This window comes from Leucoraja erinacea, chromosome 1 (assembly GCF_028641065.1).
Source record: "Leucoraja erinacea ecotype New England chromosome 1, Leri_hhj_1, whole genome shotgun sequence".
NCBI lineage: Eukaryota > Metazoa > Chordata > Chondrichthyes > Rajiformes > Rajidae > Leucoraja > Leucoraja erinaceus.
This window is the reverse complement of record NC_073377.1, coordinates 167161495-167187776: the sequence shown is the minus strand read 5'-3', so window position 1 is coordinate 167187776 and position 26282 is coordinate 167161495. Positions and strand designations below refer to the sequence as shown.

The window sequence follows — 26282 nt, the reverse complement described above, 5'->3', positions numbered from 1 at the left end:
CTCTTCGCCGCCGGCGCAGCTTGTGAAGTCACGCCCCTTCGCCCCCCCCCCTCCCTCCAGCTGCTAACCACTCCGGGTTTCCAGAGACTCGGGCCCTCTCTCTCCGCTTTTTGCAGCCCACTCACTCGCCCGGCTCCCCTCCACCCCTCCTCTTCTCACCTCCTGCCATCTCCTCCATCCTCTCTCCCCCCCCTCCCTCCCTCCCTCCCCTCTCCTCTCCCCCCCCCCCCCCCCCCCCCCACTCTCTTGATTTCGGTCTGGAACTGAAATTGTTAGCACCTAAAAATATTCACTACATAGCTACATTTCCAGGCAGTCTTTTAATTGATATTGTTCAACAATCTAAACAAAATCACAGTTCATGTGATAAAAATGCATGGCTGAGATAAATTGAAGTAATTTCATTGGGCATCTAAGAATTAAGTTAGGTATCTTGGGACCCAGGAATCTCAAATAATCTGAAAAACAAATTGAAAATATCTGCAGACTAGGGAAATCATTATGTGTGTCAATACTTGATTGGAGAATAGGACAAATTTAAAAAAGACTTTTCACTCATTCCAAAAATAAATATTTTTTAAAATCACCTTGATTGTATCATAGCATCCGAAGTAGGAAGCTCGATATACAATGATGCCATTCACTGAAACGGCAAACCCTTGATAAAGACCGCGAGGCCCATCTCGTTTTGCAACTTTCACAAGGCAGTCAGCAAGACCTGTAAATTGCCTCTCCTGCGGACCTACAATTTAAAGAAACATTCCAGCTAGACTAAAAAACATTTTTGGTACATGATGCATAAAATTATTTTGTACGGTTAAATGGATTCCAGATTGTATCCCGAATGAATAATTGTACATTGAAAATGATGGACCAATGAGTCCTCTACATTTATAAAACATAAATAATAACACAAGAAATCTCTATAAATGTAGCTCAGAGTTGACGCCAGAGTAGCAAATTTTCCAGGCTATCGGATTCCCACGTGCCTTAAAACCACCTCCATCGTGCCGGTGCCAAAACACTCCACTGCGGCAAGCCTCAACAACTTCCGCCCAGTTGCACTTACCCCCATCATCACCAAGTGCTTCGAGAGGCTGGTCCTGGCACACCTCAAAGGCTGCCTACCCCCCACATTAGATCCCTATCAGTTTGCCTATCACAAGAATAGGAGTACGGAGGATGCCATCTCAACGGTACTTCACTCCGCCCTCTCCCACCTCGCCAACAGAGACACTTACGTAAGAATGCTGTTCATCGATTACAGCTCAGCATTCAACACCATTATACCCTCTAAAACTGATCACCAAACCTGGGCATCGACCCCTCCCTCTGCAACTGGATACTGGACTTTCTAACCAACAGACCCCAGTCTGTTAGGTTAGACAAGCACACCTCTTCAACCCTCACTCTGAACACCGGCGTTCCACAAGGCTGTGTGCTGAACCCCCTCCTCTACTCCCTCTTCACCTACGACTGCACACCTGTACATGGTACTAACACCATCATCAAGTATGCAGATGATACAACGGTGGTTGGTCTCATCAGCAACAACAATGAGTCGGCCTATAGAGAGGAGGTCCAGCTCCTAGCAGCATGGTGCGCTGACAACAACCTGGCCCTTAACTCCAAGAAGACCAAGGAGCTCATTGTAGACTTCAGGAAGTCTAGGGGCAGCACGCACACCCCCATCCACGGTACAGAGGTGGAACGTGTTTCCAGCTTCAGGTTCCTGGGGGTCAACATCTCCGATGACCTCTCTTGGACCCACAATACCTCAACTCTGGTCAAGAAGGCTCACCGGCGTCTCTTCTTCCTGAGGAGGCTGAAGAAGGTCCATCTGTCTTCTCAGATCCTGGTGAACTTCTACCGCTGCACCATCGAGAGCATCCTTACCAACTGTATCACAGTATGGTATGGCAACTGCTCTGTCTCCGACCGGAAAGCACTGCAGAGGGTGGTGAAAATTGCCCAATGCATCACCAGTTCCTCGCTCCCCTCCATTGAGTCTGTCCAAAGCAAGCGTTGTCTGCGGAGGGCGCTCAGCATCGCCAAGGACTGCTCTCACCCCAACCATGGACTGTTTACCCTCCTACCATCCGGGAGGCGCTACAGGTCTCTCCGTTGCCAGACCAGCAGGTCCAGGAACAGCTTCTTCCCTGCGGCTGTCACACTACTCAACAATGTACCTCGGTGACTGCCAATCACCCCCCCCCCCCCCCCCCCCCCCCCCCCGGACACTCCTCCCACAGGAAAAGGAAGTCTATGACTGTATGCATGTAAATAGATTTATTTATTGAAATCATAATCTATGTCGCTCTTCCAGGGAGATGCTAACTGCATTTTGTTGTCTCTGTACTGTACACTGACAATGACAATTAAAGTTGAATCTGAATCTGATTTATTTCGAGAGGGCTACAATACAAAAACAGGGATGTATTGCTGAGGCTTTATAAGGCTCTGGTCAGACTGCATTTTGAATATTGTGAGCAGTTTTGGGTCCCATATCTGAGGAAGGATACATTGGCGCTGGAGAGGGTTCAGAGAAGGTTTACGAGAATGATCCCAGGGATGATTGGGTTAACATATGATAATCTCTGGTATTCTCTACCACAAGAGGGCAGTAACTGCTCAGATGTTGAATATATACAGAGCTGAGACAGAATTTTGGACTGGGAATCAGGGATGTAAAGGTGGATTGTAAAATAGACAACATGGGGCAACATGGTAGCACAGCATTTAGTGTTCCTGCCCCATGGACTTGGGTTCAATCTGACCTGACTAGTGCTGTCTATGTGAAGATTGCAATTCTCACCAAGATTGTGCAGGGTATTCTTGTTTCACCCCATACCCCAAAGATGTGCCACTATGTTACCAGCTGGTGGGGGTGGTAAAAGAATAAAAGGAAATTTTATGATTTAGAAATATTAAAGTTTATGGCCAAAGGGACCAGGAAAGGAAATAAAAAGTGTTCTACTAGAAGCTGACATAGATTTGATGCGTTCCAAGTTGTAATGAGCATTGAATCCGTCTTACTGAATGATGAGGCAAGTTTAATGTAGAACATACCCATTTCTTCTTTTCCTGTGTTCTAATTTCTTTCTATGACGATGAACATGGTGAATTTTCACAAATTTTATTTTGACTCTGATATGGTTGAGCAAATAATTCAATGCTTCTCCTTAGTTATTTAAATCAATGTGTTGACCCAGCTGCTTTTACCTAATGTTGTCAATATTTCCTTAAATAACTTTTCAGACCACCTCGACATTGTTTCCCTGCAGTTTCACTCCTTAAACCTTCAGTTTTAATTATTTCAATACCCTCCTCAAGAGCCTTCTCTTCAACTCATAGTAGTTATCAAGTCTTTAGCACTATTGTTTTTGTGGTGTGAGTACTGATTGCTTGATGTGAAGTAATTTCCTCCTTGGCATTACCTTTGCCGACGTCAGCTGCCAAACGTGTTCGCGCAAAATCCAGTGGATATACAAAACACAGGGATGTAGCACCTGCAGCTCCTCCAGACGCTAAGTTTGCTAAAAACCATTTTCCAAACTGAAATGAAAACATTTTTATCCTTCTGAATATTTAAACTCAACATAAACACATTTACTTACATCTACACAAAGATTCCTTAACAACAACTGTCAAGACTTTTAATACAATGCTTTAAATCTCATCGATTCAACTTTTGTATATATATTACTTATATTTGCTTTCAACTTTAACAGAAACCTCCTCTCCAGTCTATCAAGGTTTAAACTTAGTTATAATTAAACAACTCCTACATGATTTAGCAACAATCATTGGTGTTAAATGTTGGTGTGGCCAGTGCTGGGACCCCAGTTATTTACAATATATAGTAATGATTTAGACAAAGGAATTAAATGTAACATCTTTAAGTTTGCGGATGACACAAAGTTAGGTGGCAGTGTGAGCTGCGATGAGGATGCTATGAGGCTGCAGGGTGACTAGGGTAAGTTGGGTAAGTGGGAAGATGCATGACAGATGCATTATAATGTGGATAAATGTGAGGTTATCCACTTTGAGGGCAAGAGCAAGAAAGCAGATTATTATCCGAATTGTGTCAGATTAGGAAATGGGGAGGTGCAACGAGACCTAGGTGTCCTTATACATCAGTCACTGAAAAGTAAGCATGCAGGTACAGCAGGCAGTGAAGAAAGCTAATGGCATGTTGGCCTTCATTGCGAGAGGATTTGAGTATAGGAGCAAGGAGGTCCTATTGCAGTTGTACAGGGCCTTAGTGAGACCGCACCAGAAGTATTGATTGCAATTTTGGTCTCCTAGTTTGAGGAAGGTAATTTTTGCTATTGAGGGAGTGCAGCGTAGGTTCACCAGGTTAATTCCCACTATGGCAGTACTGACATATGATGAAAGAATGGATCGATTGGGCTTGTATTCGCTGGAATTTAGGATGAGAGGGAATCTTATAGAAACATATAAAATTCTTAAGGGGTGGACAGGCCAGATGCAGGAAAAACATTCCCACTGTTGGGGGAGTCCAGAACCAGGGGTCACAGTTTAACAATAAGGAATAGGTCACAGTTTAACAATAAGGAATAGGTCTTTTTTTTAATTTATTTTTAATAAACTTTTATTGTATGCCAACTTTGTTTTTTTATTTTTACTTCTACTATCTTGCACTATGACTATGACGCTAAACTGCATTTCGTTGTACCTATACTTGCATTTGTGCAATGACAATAAAGTTGAATTGAATTGAATTAAATTGAATTTAGGACTGAGATGAGGAAAAACTTTTTCACCCAGTAGTGAATCTTTGGAATTCTCTGCCACAGAAGGCAGTGGAGGCCAATTCACTGGAAGTATTCACGAGAGATTGTTGGATATAGCTCTTTTGGCTAGCGGAATCAAGGGATATGGGGAAAGCAGGAACGGGGTACTGATTCTGGATGATCAGCCATGATCATATTGAATGGTGCTATTGGCTTGAAGAGCCTGAATGGCCTACTCCTGCATCTATTTTTTATAAAGTATTTTGATGGATTATATCTTAGCTTGTCATGGCAACTGCTTTACTTTTCTAAATGCACCAGATCACATGCTTATTTCAAGACATCAAAAAAATTATTCCATTGACAAGAGTAAATGTCTTGGCTCATGTCTATTTGAACTAAAATATAAGGGAGTCAGAAAGACAAGGCAATAAATTAATAGGAATTCATAATCACTAACAACCTGATATGTACCGTATCTGAAACTTGTGCAAATACATGCTTAAAAAGGAAACCCTAATGGGCCTGTCCCACTTAGGCGACTTTTTAGACGACTGCCAGGGACTAATTTTGATGGAATTCACCTACGACAAAACCTACGTTAACAAAAATTGTCGCCACTGTCGCCGAAAAATTTTCAACATGTTGAAAACTTTATGGCAGTCGCCTGTAGTCGCCCAAAAAATCGCCAAAGTGGGACAGGTCCATAAATGTATTCATCTTTCAGAAACATTATTCCAGACACCACCTCCTCCGTTTGAATTTTGCATGGTCTAACAGTAGAATGGAGCTCAACCTTGATAAGATTCCTCAACATTTGTAGAAGGTGAGAAAGAGAAAAAACAAAATAACCTTGGATCCTGTGCAATTAAGCATTTTATAAGATCTGTACTCCCATTGATATAACTACATAGAACCGCAAATTAGAAAGTAAAACTTCTGAGTTTCCCTTCACATTTTGTTCACTATTTTTGGGAATGTAGTACTGTCCCTGTACGCTTTTGCTCACAATAAACAAAAGCAAAAACAATTTGTAACCAAATTTATTCCAATTTTTCATAATACAGGTGCACAATCTTTCATCCGAAATTCCGGAAACCGAAAAGCTCCGAAAACCGGACATTTTTTCCAGGATGTTGTCTGCACACCAAAGCTCGCGTTTGGTGCCAAACTTGACCCGAAACGACCCACGGTCAACCCAGGTCTGTACTACTGTAGCGGCTGCCTCCTCCCCGGAGACCGGGGAGACACTTAAACATCTGTAAATCATTGCTTAAATGTTAGTCCAGTTAGTTTGGAGGGCTTTTATGTGAAGGGGGGGTGGGGGTGAAGGGGGAAACTTTAATTCTTAGTCCCCTACCTGGTCGGAGAGGGGGCAATGCCTTATCGGGTCGCCGTGCAGTAAGCTCCGGAGTGCTGTGGCAGCCGACTCCCAACATCGCGGAGCTGGGGCTGTGGGCGTCTGGCCGCGGGTGGCGCCGGTTGTAGCTCCGACCCCGGCAACTCTACCCCTGGCTGCGCGGCGCTCCAAATCCAGCGCCGCCCGCGACCGGACGCCCGCAGCCCCGCGATGTTGGGAGTCGGCGGTAAGCTCCGGAGCTTACCGCACGGCGACCCGGTAAGGCATTGCCCGCTCCCCGCCTCTCCGATCAGGTAGGGGACTAAGAATTAAAGTTTCCCCCTTCCCCCCCCCCCCCCCCACCACATAAAATCCCTCCAAACTAACTGACTAACATTTAAGCAATGATTTACAATGATTCCCCGGTCTCCGGGGAGGAGGCAGCCGCTCCAGACTTTTCAAGACGCCCGCGCTACCTATCTAATCTACGCTAAAAATCTTCCATTCCGAAATCAGAAAAATTCCGAAATCCGAGAAGTGTCTGGTCCCAAGACTTTCGGATAAAAGGTTGTGCACCTGTAGTGCATTTACGATAATATTGCAGTTTACCGACATCTACAGCATACCTGTTTTTCTTTGTCAATTCCTGCCATAAACAATTGCTTATATTTGTCCTTGAAGGCAAAATTCAGAGCCTGAGTTGGGAAGTATCGAATCACATTTGCTAAGTTTCCACGCCAAAAACTCACAATTCCTAAAAATACAGAACATATATAAATATTTTCAAATATTAACAATAAAAAGAAATTGACATAAAAATAGTACATTTTTACAGTTCAATTAGTGGCATTCTTGTTAAAGTCCCACTCAGAAACCTTACCAAAAACTCCAGGCTGGTATTCTAAGAGCAGCAAGTGTAAATTCTGGACTATTATATTTGGTGTCATCTGCCCTCTTGGGTGCATGTTAAAATTGCCACTGGTACCGTGGCAAATATTTATCCCTTGATAAACATTGCTAAACATTATCTGGTCTTTACTATATTGCTATTTGTGAATGCTTGCTGTGTACATGTTGGCTGCTATAATCGTGCAATGCTACAACTCAAAAGGATTACATTACTGCAAAATATATTAGGGAAATCAGTGAGAGAAGCATATGGCTTTTTATACATGCAAGTTTGCATAACTTTTTGTTAAGTATTTAAAATGGTTAAATGGCGTACAAAGTCCTTACATAATGGCGGCAATGAGTAGAGCCGGGATTTTGCCATGAATGCCATGCGCCTTTTCATGCCTTTTTTGATGATTTCACCAATGATAATGCTCTTTTCACGATCGAGTGCCAAAATCAACCTTTTTTTGCCGTTTTGCTAAAAGGTCGTGCTATTTTCTCTAGTTGTACCATGATTACAATGATGTTCACTATGTTAACACGTTAATATTAGTTATTATTAACGTGTTAACATAGTATAACATACAAGAATATTTCCGCCACCAGGGCGAAACCGGGGGCACCACCATCGGTCATTCATTCATTCGTGCTGCTGCCTGCTGGTTCAGTCTTCTCTAAGATCTATTTAAGAAAGAACTGCAGATGCTGAAAAAATCGAAGGTTGACAAAAATTCTGGAGAAACTCAGCGGGTGAGGCAGCATCCATGGAGAGAAGGAATAGGCGACGTTTCGGATCGAGACCTTTCTGCAGACTGATGTGGGGGGGGGGCGGGAAAAAGAAAGGAAGAGGCGGAGGCAGCAGGACTAGAAGGATAGCTGGGGAGGGGGAGGAGGGAGAGGACAAGGGCTATCTAAAATTAGAGAAGTCAATGTTGATACCGCTGGGGTGTAGACTACCCAAGCAAAATACCCAAGCTTGTCTCCTCACCACATTTACTGCTGGTTCCGGTCGCAAATCTGAGTTTTCGAGTGATCTGTGCAAGGCATGCATTGATGCTGGAATTCCCCTGTGGAAATTGGAAAACAAATCTCTCAAAGAGGTTTTTTAGAGAAATACACAGAGGAACATATATCAAGCGAGTCATCATTACGGAAAAATTATGTTGACAGCAACTTCAACATTGTTGTGCAGAAAATTAGAGATGAAGTTGCATGCAACAAAATATGGATCTCAATAGATGAGACAACCGATGCTGTGGGGAGATATGTTGCCAATGTGGTCATCAGTACACTGGAGGCAGGTCAACCATCAAAGGAGTATTTATTGACATTGGAAGTATTGGTGAAGTCAAACAGCTCAACTATTGCTCAGTTGTTTACAGCTTCACTTGCTGTACTTTGGCCAGAAGGTATAAAACACGAGAATGTTCTTCTGTTTGTGACTGATGCAGCTCCGTACATGAAAAAAGCTGCTCGTGCGCTTAAAGTTTTATACCCCAAAATGTTGCATTTGACATGCTTAGCTCAAGGACTTCATAAAATTATCAAGCACATACGTAGCGTGTTTCCAAATGTCGATCGCCTAGTTTCCAATGTCAAGAAAATCTTCCTCAAAGCATTGTCACGTGTGCAGTTGTTCAAGGAAATGGCACCCGAGATTCCGCTACCTCCTCAGCCCATTTTGACTAGGTTGGGTACATGGCTCTCTTCTGTACTCTCTGCTACAAATTTTGAAAAGGTAAAATAAATCGTCAACTGTTTTAAAGAAGAATCTGCTGCAGTGAGGATCGTCAGTGAAATCATGCAGAAAAAGTCCTTCCACCACGATCTTGTGTTTATTGCTTCCAATTTTGTAAACTTCCCACAAGCTATCACTTTCCTTGAGAAACGTGGCGACACATTAGTGAATAACTTGCAGGTTTTCAACTAACGATATTCATAAAGTTCCTGCGATGTAGGTAAAGACATACAAGGGAAATGTGAGAGAGTGATTTTAGGTAACAAAGATCTTGAAGAAATGCAAAACATAGCTAAAGTTCTCAAAGGTAGTTGTTATGCGCAAGATATCAACATAAATATAGAGTCGGTAGCTTGTTTCGAGTATGCATCAGTGACCTCAGCTGGGGTAAAAAGAGGTTTTTCTCAACTGAAACATATTCTGTCTGACAGACGGCATAGTTTAACGCCACATATTTTGAAAAAAATGATAGTAATTATGTGCAACCAGGCAACTTTGGTCATTTAATGGAGTATACCTTATTATTATCATTTTTAACCATATATTGGTGGTGGAAATACATGCCTTTTTATGTCAATTATCATTAATATTAATAACTTCTGTGGAATGACAATAATCTATAATGCTGAGAATGTCATAAATTTCACCAATGATTTGTCTCTATATATATTTATGATCACGTTTAGTTTTCAGCCTAGAAATTGTTTTAACACAATTTAATTGTTTGAAAACTAGTGTGGTTCTCCATGATTTTGTTTATTAAAATTCCACAAATATCGCAATCCTCAATTGCAAGGCTGACAGAAAAGCCTGAATCCAAAGAGATTTTACAAATATACTAGACCAACTGAGACCCATTGGGTCCCTGTCACATGGGAGGCCTGGTCCCCAAATGCAACCCGTTCCCCAACGCAATATTCCACCACTCATCCGTTCCCCCAACGCAACCCGTTCCCCCAACACAATATTCTAGCACTCACCCATCGCCCCCAACTGTGCAGGCGCAGCTCATTTTCCCTCATCCCCCAACACCCTCCCCCTCCTTCTTTCCCCTCTCCTCCTCCCCTAATCCCTCCCTCTATAACTCCTCTCCCCTCCATACCCCCTCCTATCCCTGTATTTCCCACTCACCTCCCCCAATCCTCCCCACTGCCCTCCTCTCCCTTTGTTCCCCACCTCTATTCACCCTCCTCCCCCACTCCCTCCTTACCTCCACTTCTCCCCCTCTCCCTCCCTACCCCCTCCTCTCCTTCAATCCTCCCACTCTCCCTCCGTCGGCCTCAGAGCCAGCCTCAACGCCCAGGCCCCAGATTGTTGGCGTGGTCTTTCCCCGCCTCCGGCCGCAGAAGCAGCCCCAGCACCAAGGAGGTGGACCCCCGCGGTCGGCATCGCCTCTCCCCTCTGGAGCTCCCAGCCTCACGCTAAGGCGGTGGATTCCCGCGGCGGTAGAAATTAAAATGGAAGTCATCTCATCAGTGTCGCCGTTGTGAAAAAAAGATCGTGATCTGAATTCTGGAAAGGCCCCAACTGCGCAGGCACGGCTGGGGACCCGTTGGGTGCCCTTTGCGACGCCAGTTCAAATGCGCATGGGAACTCTTCCCCCAGCTGCGCATGCGCGGGTGGGGGCTCTGTTTTAAGTTAATTTGTTTTAAACCTTAATAACTTTTAAAATATATTATCGATCTGAACAAACTTGTTTCATTTGCAGCACAGGGCAATGGTGAGTAAGGTGGAACAAAAATCGTAACGCTATTGTGTACCGTTTTTGCGCATATAGAGAAACAATGCAATCCTGCAGATAACAAGATGAGAGTTTTAGTTATATTATATTATATATATATATTATATAGATTCAGTGCAAAAAAATAACTAGAGAGAATCTATGCATGGAGCTGCAGAAGATGGGCAAAATCATAAATTAATATTTCTCCTGTGCTTTTATCATGAGGAGGGGATTTGAAAAGTTAATGGTGATATCTTGAGGACAGTCCATATTAAAGTTAAGGAGGTACTGGATGTCCTAAAACATATGAAGGTAAATAATCTCCAGGGCGTGATCAGATGGACACTGTGGAAAGCTAGAGATGAAATTGCAGTAGCCCTGGCTAAGATATATGAATCATTGTTAGCCACGGGTGAGGTACTGGAAGATAGGGTGGTGGCGAATGTTGTACCCATATTTAAAAAGTGCTGCAAAGTAAAAACTGGGAACTATAGACCAGCAAGCCAAACATCTTGGGAGGCAAATTACTGGTGAGGATTCTGATTTCGTGTGTGGAAAATCACCTATTTGATTGTTTTTTGATTAAGTTACCATGAAGATTTATGAGGGCAAGGTCATAGACAGTGTCTATATGGACTAGCAAAAGCCTTTGATAATATTCTGCATGGAACTGCTCTGGGAGGTTTGAGCAAATTGGAACCAGGGAGAGCTAGTTAATGTGTAAGGTGATTAGTAAGTTTGCAGATGATACTAAAATAGGTGGTACAGGTGCACAACCTTTTATTCGAAGATCGAAATAACGAAAACCTCCGAATAGCGACATTTTTTCGGTCCTTGAAGAAAGGTCCTTGAAAACGTTCACCGAGGGCGGCCCGCAGAGGTGACAGCGGAACCTCCGGTCGGTCCTCGAAGAAAGGGGAACTAAATCCCCATTCATAAAAGAGAAGGTGAGGGTATATTGCGCGGGAGGGTTAATAATTGACAATATGCTACCTGCCAGCTGAGTTAAAAAGTTCCCACGGTAGACTCACGATACACAGTGTACCGTGAGTCTTGCGTGGGAACTTTTTAACTCAGCGTGCAGGCAGCAGTAGATTGTCGCTCCCTTCAGTTTCACCCCACCTACACCCCTCTGCTTCCCGGCCATGTGTGTGACCCCTTCCCTCCCCTCTCCAGCTCCCCGCTCATTGCACCGGCGCGGGGGCTTTGTACTGTCTTCACGTCGCGATGCTAGCAGCACAGTGCCAGTCACCGGAGACGTCAGGACCAACCGAACACCGACCCCCAGGCCCACTGCAAGCACGGAGATCCCAGATCAACAACTCCAGCCCAGCCCCGTTCCACCTCCAGAGGAAAACGCTCCCCGTATGGGCAGAAGCTGATGGTGTGCAAGGGGTACGTCTTGTTCTTGGGGTCGCGCAGCTCGGGCTGTGGGCGAACTGCCACTTGTCGCCATAGCGGCCCATCGGGGAGCGGATTCCTCTGGAGTTGGAGGGGGAGGGGGGTATTGTGCTGTTTGATCGCCCCCTACTATTCCAGGGACAGGGAGACAGGACGTTCACCGAGGGCGGCCCGCAGAGGTGACAGCGGAACCTCCGGTCGGTCCTCGAAGAAAGGGGAACTAAATCCCCATCCATAAAAGTGAAGGTGAGGGTATATTGCGCGGGAGGGTTAATAATTGACAATCTGCTGCTACCTGCCCGCTGAGTTAAAAAGTTCCCACAGTAGACTCACGATACACAGTGTATCGCGAGTCTTGCGTGGGAACTTTTTAACTCAGCGTGCAGGCAGCAGCAGATTGTCGCTCCCTTCAGTTTCACCCCACCTACACCCCTCTGCTCCCCGGCCATGTGTGTGACCCCATCCCTCCCCTCTCCAGCTCCCCGCTCATTGCACCGGCGCGGGGGCTTTGTACTGTCTTCACGTCGGCGATGGCAGCAGGCCAGTGCAGTCACCGGAGACGTCAGGACCAATTGGACGTCGACCACCAGGCCCACGGAGAACCCAGAGACCCACAGCCTGCAGCAGCCCAGCCCAGCCCCGCTCCAACTACAGAGGAACCTGGGTTGCGGATGACGGGGCGCAGCTCGGGGCGTCGTAGGGGCCCATCGGGGAGCGGGTTCCTGTTGGTCCTGACGTCTCCGGCCACCTGCTATCCTCCGGGAACTGTACCGCCCTTGCAGGAGAGTGGGGTTGTTTGCAGTTGCAGAGGGAGGGGGCAAGGGCGGTACAGTTCCCAGTCTCAGCTCCAGTCCAGGGGGGTGGCCGGAGACGTCAGGACCAACGGGACAGCGACCCCCAGGCCCACTGCAAGCACGGAGATCCCAGAGACCCACAGCCAGCAGCAACTCCAGCCCAGCCCCGCTCAAACTCCAGAGGAACATGTAGGGGCAGAAGCTGATGGTGTGCAAGGTGTTCTTGGGGTGGCGCAGCTCGGGCTGTGGGCAAACTGCCACTTGTCGCCGTAGCGGCCCATCGGGGAGCGGATTCCTCTGGAGTTGGAGGGGGAGGGGGATATTGTGCCGTTTGATCGCCCCCTGCCATCCCAGGGACAGGGAGACACAGCGGCTTTTTAGACTGGTGGGCAATCACTTCCAAAGTTCTGCCCACACAGTCAGTACACCTCTCCTACACTGCATTTCATACAAACATTTATTCTGCAAGAAAAAACGACATTGAAGACTCAAACTCGCGACCGAGTAACTGCTGGGATCAAGGCGCAAACTCGCGACCTTGCGGATATGAGCCGAACGCTCTACCACTGAGCCAGCCATTAAAATCTACGCTAAAAAATTTCCATTCCGAAGACCGACAAATTCTGAATTACGAAAAGTGTCTGGTCCCAAGGCTTTCGGATAAAAGGTTGTGCACCTGTATAATAGATGATGAAGATGGTCATCATAAATTACAGCGGGATCTTAATTAGCTGGGCAAGTGGGCTGAGGAATGGGAAATTGAGTTAAATTCAGGTCAGTGCGAGTTGTTGTAATTTGGGAAGTCAAACCAGAGCAGGACTTTCACAGTGAATGGTAGGACCCCAGAAAACATTGTAGAACTAGCTGCACAAGTACATAGTTCCCTGAAAGTAGAGTCACAGATAAATAAGTGGTGAAGAGGCATTTAGCACACTGGCCTTCATCAGTCAGGGAATTGAGTATAAAAGGTGGGACATTAGTGAGGCCGCACTTGGAGTATAGTATTCAGTTTTGGTCACGCTCGTGGGAAAGATGCCATTAAAATGGAATGGGTGAAGTGATGTTGCAAGGAAGAGAGGGAGAGAGGGGGAGAGGGGGAGAGAGAGCTACAGGAAGAGGTTGGGTAGGCAATGATTTTATTTCTGGCAGCACAGGAAACTGAGGGGTTGTCATATATATATATGTGTAAACATCATGAAAAGCATAAATAGGGTGAATGCACATTGTGTTTTTCCCAGGATAGGGAAACAAGAATTAGAGGCTGTGGTATTATGGTCAGAGGGGAAACATTTTACCAAAACCTGATGGAAAACTATTTTACACAGAGTGGTGGGTACATGGAACAAGCTGCGAGAGGAATTAGTTGAGGCAAGTACAATAACAACATTTAAAAGTTATTTGAACAGGAATATGGATAGGAAAGGTTTAGAAAAATATGGGCAAAACACAGGCATTGAAGCCTAGCTGAGATGGGACACCTTTGTCAATATGGACAAGTCGTGGTGAAGGTTGACACATAAAGGCAGAAATTTTAGAGGACTATGTGTTGTATGCAATGGCTGATGGGGTGGAAGGTAAGGACTAGGGGGCTTCTGTCTCTGTTGCAACCAGGGGAAGGGAGAGTAAGGGTGGAGCTGCGGGATACCGAGGAAACACGAGTGAGGGCCTCATCTATGATGGGAGAGGGAAAACCGTTCCCTAAGGAATGAGGACATCTCGGATGTCCTAGCATGGAACACCTCATCTAGGGTGCAGATGCAGACGGAGGAATTGGGAGTAGGGGTTAGAGTCTTTGCAGGAAGCAGGTTCGAAAGTAGTGGAGTGGAGATAGTTGTGAGAGTCAGTGGGTTTGTAATAGACGTCAGTCAATAGTTTATTGACTGTGAGATCAAGAAAGGGGAGGGAGGTGTCGAGGGTGAAGGTTTCTGTGGTGTGTGATTATGATTCATAGTCATGCTTCTCGTTAGACAATACTGTGATGTTTCACATTCAGTGCACTTTTGCTTCACGTATCTATCACACATAATCAATCTATCACACATAATCACGTATCTATCACACATAATCACAGCTCCCGGCATTTAACCTGGCAGCCGGAATCTCTGACGCATGGTCTTAGGAGGTTATAACACAATGCAAACAACATTTTTTCAACTGCAGTGGAGTGTTTGTTATTTAAAGGCTTGCAATAATGAAACCCAAATAGATTTGAATCCTGCAGAAGAGATCAACCACTCGTTGACCCTTCGAAAGGCCGCTGGACAAAGACAACGTTTAGCAGGAGCAGCTGACATCATGAACTGATCCAACTCCAAGGCTCAACTGAACAAAGTGCCCAACCTCGGAATTACCAATACTGGACCCAAGACCATGCCTGACCATCCGGAGCGCTCCCTACCTAACCTGGGGGCCGAACCAGAAACACCACATCCAGGAGGCAGAGGAGACACAATGGTCTGCATGAGACTGAAACAAGACAATTCAAGTCCTTCCTCCCAATATATTTGGAAAACATTAAAACTATTGAACTTAAAGCCAGACTCACCTATTGAAGATTGCTCTGTATTGTAAGACATAAAGGCATAGCTCACAACTGGTTCAGCAGATTTTGCCACCGGATAGGCCATAAGGCGTCCTCAAGTAAGGCAAGAAGCGGGTGTCTTCTTCTTTATCAACACTTTGCGGTGCTCTAATGTGGCAATAATGTAGAGCTCCTTTACGCCAAATCTGGAATATCTAATAGTGAAGTGCTGTCCCTACTACCTGCCTTGTGAATTCACTTTGACTATCCTGACAGCAGTGTACATCCCATCACATGCGGACTGTGAAGCTTGCACTGGATGTACTGTACACCACTACCAATAACCTTAAAGTGAAGTAACCCGAGGCCTTGTTCATCATAGCAGGCAACTTCAACCAGGCATACCTAAAGAGTGTGCTACCAAAGTATTATCAGACTAACACACTAGAGGACCGAACATCGTCGGATACTGCCACAGAACCGTCACAAAGAAACATAGGTGCAGGAGTAGGCCATTCGGCCCTTCGAGCCAGCTTCACCATTCAATATGATCATGGCCAATCATCTAAAATCAGTACCCTGTTCCAGCTCTTCCCCCATATCTCTTGATTCCTTTAGCCCTAAGAGCTAAATCTAACTCTCTCTTGAAAACATCCAGTGAATTGGCTTCCACTGCCTTCTGTGGCAGAGAATTCCAGATTCACAACTCTCTGGGTGAAAAGGTTTTTCCTCATCTCAGTCCTAAATTGTCTACCAATTATTGTCAAACTGTGACCCCTGGTTCTGGACTCCCCCAACAATGGGAACATTTTCCCTGCATGTGGCCTATCCAATCTTTTAAGAAGTTTATGTTTCTATAGGATCCCCTCTCATCTGTCTAAATTCCAGTGAATATAAGCCCAGTCGACCCATTCTTTCATCATATGTCAGTCCTGCAATCCTGGGAATTAACCTAGTGTACTTGCGCTCCACTCCCTCAATAGCAATAATGTCCTTTCTCAAATTAGGAGACCAAAATTGCACACAATACTCCAGGTCCGGTCTCACCGGGGCCCTGTACAACTGCAATAGGGCCTCCTTGCTTCTAAACTCAAATCCTCTCGCAATGAAGGCCAACAAGCTTTCTTCACTGCCTGCTGTACCTGCATGCTTACTTTCAGTGACTGATGTACAAGCACACCCAGGTCTCGTTGCACCTCCCCTTTTCCGAATCTGACACCATTCAGATAATAATCTGCTTTCATGTTCTTGCCATCAGCGTGGATAACCTCATATTTATCCACATTATTCTGCATCTGCCATCTCACCCAACCTATCCAAGTCACCCTGCAGCCTCATAACACCCTCCTCGCAGCACACACTGCCACCCAGCTTTGTGTCATCCGCAAACTTGGAGGTGTTACATTAAATTCTCTCCTCGAAATCGTTAATTGTGCTCAGATGCCTGCTGCTCCACTTCTCACTTGCATTTTGGGAAATCTGACCACATGGTTGTGCTCCTAATCCCTGCTTACAAGCAGAAATTTCTGGTACATGATTCTAACCAAATTCAACATCAAACTCCTGGACCTAGGACTCCACAGCCCTCACTGCAACAGAATCCTTAACATCTTGATCCATACACTGCAATCAGTAAGAATAGGCGACTCAGCATTCGCCATAGTCATTCTCAACAATTGTTCACCACAAGGATGTGCTCGCAGAACAATGCTACACTCACTCCACACTCATGACTGTATGGCTGAATTCTGCTCTAACCCCATTTACCTATGTTAAGACGACACCACCAAACCAGACTGAATTTCAAACAATGATGGGATGGAGAACAGAAAGGATCTTAGTAACATAGTTTAAAGACACAACCTCTCCCTCAATGTCAACAAAATGAAGATACTGGTCATCGACTTTTGGAAGCGGATGGAATACATGTCATTTGACAAGAATACTGAAGGGGAGATGGTTGAAGCTTCAGATTCCTCGGTGTAAATATCATCAAATATTTATCCTATCTAACCACATAGTCAATATGTCCAAGAAAGTACACCAATCTTATGTCCCAAATGATTCTTACCAATTTATACAGATGCACCATAAAAAGCATCCTAACCAGATGCATAACAGCTTGGTCTGAAGAAGGGTGCCAATCCGAAATGTCACCAATCCATGACCTTCAGAGATGCTGCCGATTCAATTGTACTCTAGCACTTGCAGTTCCTTGTTTCTCTTTGTATAGCAACTGCTCTGCTCAAGACAATAAGTTGTGGTTGCAGCCCAGAGCAGCATGAAAACCACCTTTCAGGATTTTAGATTTTTGACAGATTTCAAGAAATGTTGGCGTTCAATTGACCGACAAATCAGGAAAGCACATCAAGAACATAGAAACATCCATTATGTGATAGGGGAATGTTTAAAATCAGTAGACACAAAGTCTTTCTGGCATTACATCAGGAAAATGAGCCAGGAAGTATTTGGAATCTCAAGCCTTACATCGATGGGGCGGACAGTATCTTTGGCAGCAGACAAAGCCGAAGTGTTAAACCAGCAGTTTTGTTCGTTTTTCACTGAAGAAAACCTAGATGAATTCCTGTCATTGAACTCACAACAAACTCCAAAAATTACAGATCTTAAGGTAACAATGAACGGGGTGCAGAAATTATTGGAAGAAACAAAACCAAATAAATAATTAGGGCCAGACCAGATACCAGCCAGAGTTTAAAGAATTGTGCAGCAAGCTCAGCTCGAGTCTTCCAAAAATATTTATCAGAAGTCTGTGGATAGTGGAGAACTTCCAGAAGATTGGCTGAATGCTAACATTGTCCCCATCTATAAAAAAAATGGGATAAATCCTGCAAATTATCGCCCAGTTTCACTGACCTCCATACCATGCAAGATTCTCGAACATATAATCCACCGACATATTATGGACCATATTGGCTTCCACAAGGTACTAACAAACCACCAACATGGCTTGAGACAGGGTCGATCATGTGAAACCCAACTGGTGGGACACCTTGATGATCTAGCCAGGTCACTCGATAGCACGGGTCAGACTGACCTGATTATATTAGACTTCAGTAAGGTTTTTGATCAGGTTCCTCACAAGCGGCTCCTGTACAGGCTCAACCATGCAGTATTGGACAGCAACCTCTTAAAATGGGTTGAGATCTTTTTGACAAGGAGGCACCAGCGAGTTCTCTTGGAGGGAGAGACGTCTATTGAAACTTCTGTGACATCAGGTGTACCACCGGGGACCGTCATGGGTCCACTGCCCTTCCTACTGTATATCAATGACATTCCAAATGCAGTTTCGTCCAGAGTTCGACTTCGCAGATGATGTCATAATTTATAGAGAGATTAAAACACCAGAAGACAGCTTGTCCTTGCAGAAGGATCTGGAATGCTCTCTGGGAATGGGGAAAAACCTGGCAGATGTCATTCAATACAACCAAATGTCATACCGTGCACTGTCTCACACAAGACTGAAATTCCAAATGCAGTTTCGTCCAGAGTTCGACTCTTCGCAGATGATGCCATAATTTATAGAGAGATTAAAACACCAGAAGACAGCTTGTCCTTGCAGAAGGATCTGGAATGCTCTCTGGGAATGGGGAAAAACCTGGCAGATGTCATTCAATACAACCAAATGTCATACCGTGCACGTCTCACACAAGACTAAACCATATTTATCGGAATACAACATGGGTAGCTCAAGGAGTCGAATTATGCAAATATTTAAGTTGGGCGATGCATATTAGTAAAGTGTCTAACAAAGCAAATAGAACTCTCTGTCTTCTTAAAATAAATGTTCACGCATGTAGTACATCCGTGAAAGAGAATGCCTACAAGTTCTTGGTCAGGCCCAAATTGGAGTATTGTGGAGCCGTATGGGATCCTTTCAACAACAACAACAAGATCATCCTGGAGAAAGTACAACGCCGAGCAGCCCGCTTTGTATGTAATGACTACAAGCGTGAATAACACGCTGACATCTCTCGGATGGGATACCCTAGATCTCCGCAGAATCAGGCTAAGACTTATTGCAATTTACAAGGAGATTCACAAAACCACGCCATCAAATCTTCCGTCATCCCAGAGCATCAACTGGCATGAAACAAGACAAAATCCCAACATCATCAACTCGCTAAATTTCAATAAACTTTGCTACCAATATTCCCTTTACCCAAGGACGATAAGTGAATGGAATAGGTTACCACCCAACACACGTGCTGCTCCTGATGTTAAGTCATTTAAAAAGGGGATTGAGCAACTAGATCTCCCCAACTTGGTCAAAAAGGCCCACTTCAAAATATAATCGCTACTCTACTCACTCCGACCTGCGCGGGATAACCACTGATGAGGTGTTTGCGCAGTAATCAACCAGAGCCTCCATCCTCTACTCATACCGTGTCACTTTTAGTTGCCACTTACTTAACATTGATCATGAGCCCTCAGTAATATTTCCACAACACAAAATAATTTATCTCTCAATCTCTTTCACTAATAGCGTTGTAATTGTGGTGGATTTAAACTTGGCAACTGTCAACTGGGACTGCCATAGTTCCTTCAGTTTGTTCAAAATGTAGAATGTCCTTCTAGAGAAAGGGAACACTAAGGAATTGATAAGGGACTGACAAAAGAGTTGAGGCCTGAGGTTGATCAGCACATGATCATATTGAATCACACAACAGGCTTGAGGGGACAAGTAGACCCCTGGTTCTTGGTTTCTTGGTCCTCCAAAATATTCCAAATGGAATTTAAATTGGAGGTGGTGGGTGGAGGATTATTTGGCCCTATTTAGTATTTTCTTGTGAGGAAGACTGCAACAAATCCATAAATACGCAAAAAAGGGCAAATAAACCACTATGCAGATGAAAAGGAGATGATATATTTTGTTTGGAAGAAGAATAGAGACTATTTTTTACTTGGACCGGCGGGCACCTGCTGGGGGGGGGGGGGACTAAGCCGATCCCGGGGCGGACATTCAAACACGGTAAAGGCGTCAGTCAACCCATGGCCGGGGCTGGCGTTTGAACCCAGACGGACGAAGCCACGACGTGAATGTGCGATTGCCTCCTCCCTCCCTCCCTGCCTGCAGGCCTGCGCTCACCCTGCTCCTTGGGGATGCGGACGACACAGTCGATGATGCCCTTGTACTGGTTCTCCACGCTGATCTGCTTGCTGGAGGCTTGCACCTGCAGCAGCAACTTGATCCGCTCGATCGGCGCCACGATCGTCTTGGAGATTGCGGCGGCGATGCCCCCGGCCAGGAGGTCTTTGATAAAAGAAGAAAAGTCGAAGATGTTCGACCCCGAAGCGGACATGATGGCGGCGGCGGCGGCGGCGGCGGTTGGACGGGCGGGCGGCAGCGACCGGGCGCGAGGGCATCGCCCGGCACGTGACGCTCGCAACGGGCGGGAAAGCACCGACGTCACGCGGGGAACGCTTTGTGACGTTCAGACGTCGTCACCTGGGTATGACGCCGCACACAAGCGAATGAAGATGGACACGAGGTGCTGGGGTAAAGAGGGCCTGTCCCACTTGGCCGTCATTTGCGCCGCCTGGTAATAATTAATAATAACTGGACCAAGTGCAGACTCGTTGGGTCTGTTCCCCCAAAGTGCGGTTGTGGGGGGAGGTGGCATCCAGCGTCACACTCTAACTTCCCCCCGCACACGCTAATTGAGGGGAGGAGGGGGGAGAGAGAGGAGGGAGTGGGAGGAGAGAGGGGGAGTTTGAGAAAAGGGTTAATAGGGATCGTTGATTTATACTAGAACTCTGAAAAATATAACTTAGAAGGAAATTAGCTTATCAGCAGAAGCCAGACTGCTGGTAGAATAAAGTAACAATATACAGAACAGAGAGAAATTCTAGATAAAGAAAGTAGCAAACAGCTAAAAACTTCAGCAGAAGCCTTGGGAGTCTTTGACGTCAGGAGATGGTCCGAGACATTCCTGGACATTCTCGTGGGAATGTGGGCTTTATGTTATGATTGGACGAAACTCGATGGGGCGACATGAGGTAGTGACCATAGTGATTAAAGGTATAAAGATAGAAAGCATCTCCATCTTCTTTGTGCCTCTCTAGGACATCATCAGAGGAGAGGGGCAGAAGAATAGGGAGAAGAAAAAACACTTCTTTGTCTGAATTTGTCTCAAGAGCATTTGTGATTTTTTGAATCTCACAGGAGGGTGGAGGGGGGGGGTAGGGGGTGTGGGGGGAGGGGGGTTTAGGGGTTAGGGAGGGGGGAGGAGGGGGAGAAAAAAGAGAGGAGAGGGGGAGAGTAGAGGGGGGAGAGGGGGGGGGGGAGAGGATAGGAGAGGAGGGGGGGGGGGAGAAGAGGGGGGAGGAGAGGGGGGAGAGGATAGGGAGAGGAGGAGGGGAGAGGGAGGAGGGGGGAGGAGGAGAGGGGGGAGGAGGAAAGGAGGGAGGAGAGGAAAGGGGAGAGAGAGGGGGGGGGGTGGGAGAGGGGGGGGAGGGGGGGATAGGGAGAAGGAGGGAGGGAGTGGGGGGGGGGGGGGTGAGGGAGGAGGGGGGGGGGGGGGATAGGAGGAGGAGGGGAAGAGGAGGAGGGGAAGAGGAGGAGGGGGGGGGGGGGGGAGAGTGCCTTTTTACTTCAACCCAAACCACCATTTGCAGGCAGTGCTTTATTTACCTCTAACCATATTTTCATTTTCAAACCAAATTAAGGGTACTCACAGTGCTGTAGACATTTGTCAGTGTCATTCATAGCTCTGATTGAGGCACACCACTTGCAGAGACTGATTGAGGCACACCACTTCCTGGTTTTATAGTCCCCCCTGCTGCCAGCGGGGGCAGCAGAGAGAATGGAGAATTTTGTAAAATCATTAATATCTCTGTCATATTTCATCGACGGGAAAAATCCTCGGCACACATATATGGCGGAGGGGGGCTCTGAGCGAGGTGGCCAAAATTTTTATTTATGGGCGCCTTTCAAGAGTCTCAAGGACACCTTACAAAAATTTAGCCGGGAAAGGAAAAACATGTAAGGGGAACAAAATAAATAGTAGAGACATGACTAGTACACAAAGTAAAGACAGAATTCAATTCAAAACACAATATGAGGCAATTAATGCACAGATGAAAAGGGAGGGGGACGTGGGGCTAAGGATAGGCAGAGGAAACGGTAGCGTGTGGGTAGCGCGGGACGGGCACATGGAGTGGCGTGGACGAGTGTGGAGTTGCGCGCGGTATCGCGCAGCGCGCCAGGATTTCGTGCAGTCGCTACCGGCCTGTCGCGTAAATGACGGCCAAGTGGGACAGGGTTGCGTTTCGGGTCGAGACCCTTCTTCAGACTGAAACATCATCCATTCCTTCTCCCCAGAGATGCAGCCGGTCCCGCTGAGTTACTCCTGCATGAGAAAAGCCTTCAACATCCTCTCAGCTAACGCCCACACTTATCGACACAAATTGCCTGGAGTAACTCAGCGGGTCAAGCATCATCTGGAGAGAAAATGGATAGGTGGCGTTTCGGGTCGGTATCCTTCTTCAGACTGATTGTGGTTGAAGTGGAATGGAAGCGAGAAGTAAAATTAGACCAATAGGGTTGGCAGCAGATGACCTCAGGCAAAGGAGGTTACGTGATTGGTCAATGGGTAGCGAGAGATGGTGTACATTGTTGTAAAATGTGGAACTGGTTAATGGACCTTTAGTGGAGGAGGAGGAGAAGGAGGAAGTGGAGGGGAGGGGGGATGAGGGGAAGGGGGGGGGGGGGGGGGGAAGATGAGGGGAAGGGGGGGAAGCTCATATTTTACTTGGGTAGCTTACAGCAGGGCAGACTGAAGATTGAATTTTCCAATTTTAGGTAACTTCTACAAATACCCTCCCTTCCCCCCTGCCACTAAAAGTCTGTTAACCAGTTGCACAATTCATAACAATGTATTTCGCTGGAGCTCACACCGCCTGCAACCAACAATCAACCTATCAGCGAACCTCCTTGCCTGAAGTCATCTGTTCCCAGCCCCTACTTGTCCTGGTTCCCTCCTCCCCGCACGACAATCAATCGGAAGAAGGGTCCCAATGCAAAATGTCACCTAACCATTTTCTCCTGAGTTGCTGGCAGACCCGCTTAGTTACTCCAACGTTGCAACATTGTTCAGTGCGGTTTTACTGGAAGCTGTCTGTGGATGAAAGCCCCTAGAAGAATTCTGTCTGGACAGCAAACTTTTCTTACATTCATTGACTCTCATTAGTAGAGCCAGGATGTTTAGACACTGAAAAACTCAGAAATAGGCAGGCAAAAAGGCAAAATAAAATTACAAACAAGGCACAAAAACGGCATTTATTGACAAAAAAGGCATAACAGGCATTTATTTCCACCACCAAAATATGGTTAAAAATAATAAGGTGTACCACATAAAATGACCAAAGTTGCCTGATTGCTCATAATTGCCAGCATCTTTTTCAAATTATCTGGTGGTGAACTATGCCGTCTGTCAGACAGAATATGCTTCAGTTGTGAAAAAATGATTTCTTCCCCAGCTGAGGTCACTGGTGCATACGCGAAACAAGCCACAGAATCCATATTCATATCGATATCTTGTGAATTACAACTACCTTTGAGAAAATTAGCTGTTTTGTAATTCTTCAAGATCTTTGTTACCTAAAATCACTCTCTCACATTTTCCTTGTATGTAGTTACCTGTATCGTCAAGAACTTTAAGAATATCGGCAGATACTTTGTTGAAAACCTGCAAGTTATTCACTAATGTTTTGCCATGTTTCTCAAGGGAAGTGATGGCTTGTGGGAAGTTTGCAAAATTGGAAGCAATATACACAAGAACGCGGTGGAGGGACTTTTTCTGCATGATTTCATTGACGATCCTCACTGCAGCAGATTCTTCTTCAGAACAGTTGACGATTTATTTTATCTTTTCAAAATTTGCCACAGAGCAGAGAGCCATGTACCCCACCTAGTCAAAAAAGGGCTGAAGAGGTAGCGGAATCTCGGGTGTCATTTCCTTGCACACATGACGGTGCTTTGAGGAAGATTTTCTTGACATTGGTAACTAGGCGATCGACATTTGGAAATAATCTACGTCTGTGCTTGGCAATTCTATGAAATCCTTGAGCTTGACACGTCAAATGCAACATTTTGAGGAATCAAATTTTAAGTCACAAACAGAAGTATATTCTCGTGTTTTATACCTTCCGGCTAAAGTACAGCAAGTGAAGATGTAAACAACTGAGCAATAGTTAAGCTGTTTGACTTCACCAATACTTCCGATGTCAACGAATACTCCTTTGATGGTTAACCCGCCTCCAGTGAACAGATGACCACATTGGCAACATATCTCCCCATAGCATTGGTTGTCTCGCCCATTGGGATCCATATTTTGTTGCATGCAACTTCATCTCTAATTTTCTGCCCAACAATATTGAAACATAGAAAATAGGTGCAGGAGTAGGCCATTCGGCCCTTCGAGCCTGCACCGCCATTCAATATGATCACGGCTGATAATCCAACTCAGTATCCTGTTCCTGCCTTCTCTCCATACCCCCCCGATCCCTTTAGCCACAAGGGCCACATCTAACTCCCTCTTAAATATAGCCAATGAACTGGCCTCAACTACCTTCTGCGGCAGAGAATTCCAGAGATTCACCACTCTCTGTGTGAAAAAAAGTTTCTCATCTCGGTCCTAAAAGAATTCCCCCTTATCCTTAAACTATGACCCCTTGTTCTGGACTTCCCCAACATCGGGACCAATCTTCCTGCATCTAGCCTGTCCAACCCCTTAAGAATTTTATAAGTTTCTATAAGATCCCCCCTCAATCTTCTAAATTCTAGCGAGTACAAACCGAGTCGATCCAGTCTTTCTTCATATGAAAGTCCTGACATCCCAGGAATCAGTCTGGTGAACCTTCTCTGTACTCCTTCTATGGCAAGAATGTCTTTCCTCAGATTAGGAGACCAAAACGGTACGCAATACTCCAGTTGTGGTCTCACCAAGACCCTGTACAATTGCAGTAGAACCTCCCTGCTCCTATACTCAAATCCTTTTGCTATGAATGCTAACATACCATTCGCTTTCTTCACTGCCTGCTGCACCTGCATGCCTACTTTTAATGACTGGTGTCCCATGATACCCAGGTCTCGTTGCATCTCCTCCTTTCCTAATCGGCCACCATTCAGATAATTCCATTTAGTGTAGTTAATAAAAAAAGGATAAATACAAAGGGCTTTAAAAACAAATTAAAATTACCATGTCTAAAACAAAAAGCAGGCCTAAAATTTACAATAGAATAAAAACAGACATTCCGACCGACAGTGGCTTCAAAGTATGGACGAGGTTGAATGTGTTTGTGAACGATATTTGGGGAGGGGACATTGTCCGTTAATCAGTCTTATTGCCTGTGTGAAGAAGCTGTGGAGCATCCTGCTGGTTTTGCAGCTGATGCTCCTGTACCTCTTCCCAGATAGCAGAATAGAGAAGATGTGGTGTGATGGATGGTAGGGGTCCTGGATGATGGAGATGGCTCTACTGATGCTCCGCTTCTTGTATATCTCCAACAGGAAAGGGAGTGGGGCACCAATGATCCTCCTGGCTGTCTTCACTATCCTGTTGAGTTGATATTGTTCGTGAGCCTTGCAGCTCCCAAACCAGGAAGTGATGCCGTAAGTCAGTATGCTTTCGATGGTGCCCCTGTAGAAGATCCTTAGATGAGCAGTGGGGAGACTTGCTTTCCTTAGTCTCTGGAGGGGGTGGAGCCGCTGCTGAGCTCTTTTGATCACTGCTGTGGTGTTGGTCGTAGAGGTCAGGTCATCCGCCAGGTTGAGTCCAAGGAACTTCACACTGCTGACCCTCTCCACAGCAGCTCCATCGATATGCAGCGGAGTATGATGTTTTTTTCCAACCCTCCTGAAATCAATCACCATTTCCTTTGTTTTTTCCACATTGAGAGTGAGGTTGTGAGATCTGCACCATTCTGTAAGCAGCTCCACCTCCACCCTGTACGCCGACTCATTATTGTCGCTGATGAGACCCACCACTGTTGTGTCATCAGCGAACTTGTTGATGTCCGGAAGTGGCGGCGCTGTTAACAGCTGCGGCTCGCCTGCAGTCTGTCTGTCTTTACTTTTTTCTGTTGTTTTTTTTG

The 26282-nt window shown here is 45.7% G+C and overlaps 1 protein-coding gene across 1 annotated transcript in view; it reads right to left on the bottom strand.

Annotated features, from left to right (window-relative positions):
* The window catches only part of LOC129704457 (ADP/ATP translocase 4-like), a 29814-nt gene extending 9275 nt beyond the window's left edge, over positions 1-20539 (bottom strand). The window contains exons 1-4 of the mRNA XM_055647542.1: positions 20275-20539; positions 6723-6850; positions 3438-3555; positions 588-742 (exon numbers count right to left, since the gene is read on the bottom strand). Of these exons, the coding sequence (XP_055503517.1) occupies positions 588-742; positions 3438-3555; positions 6723-6850; positions 20275-20488 (615 nt within the window). The 5' untranslated portion in view covers positions 20489-20539. The remainder of the gene's footprint in view (positions 1-587; positions 743-3437; positions 3556-6722; positions 6851-20274) is intronic.
* Between the last annotated feature and the right edge of the window lie 5743 nt (positions 20540-26282).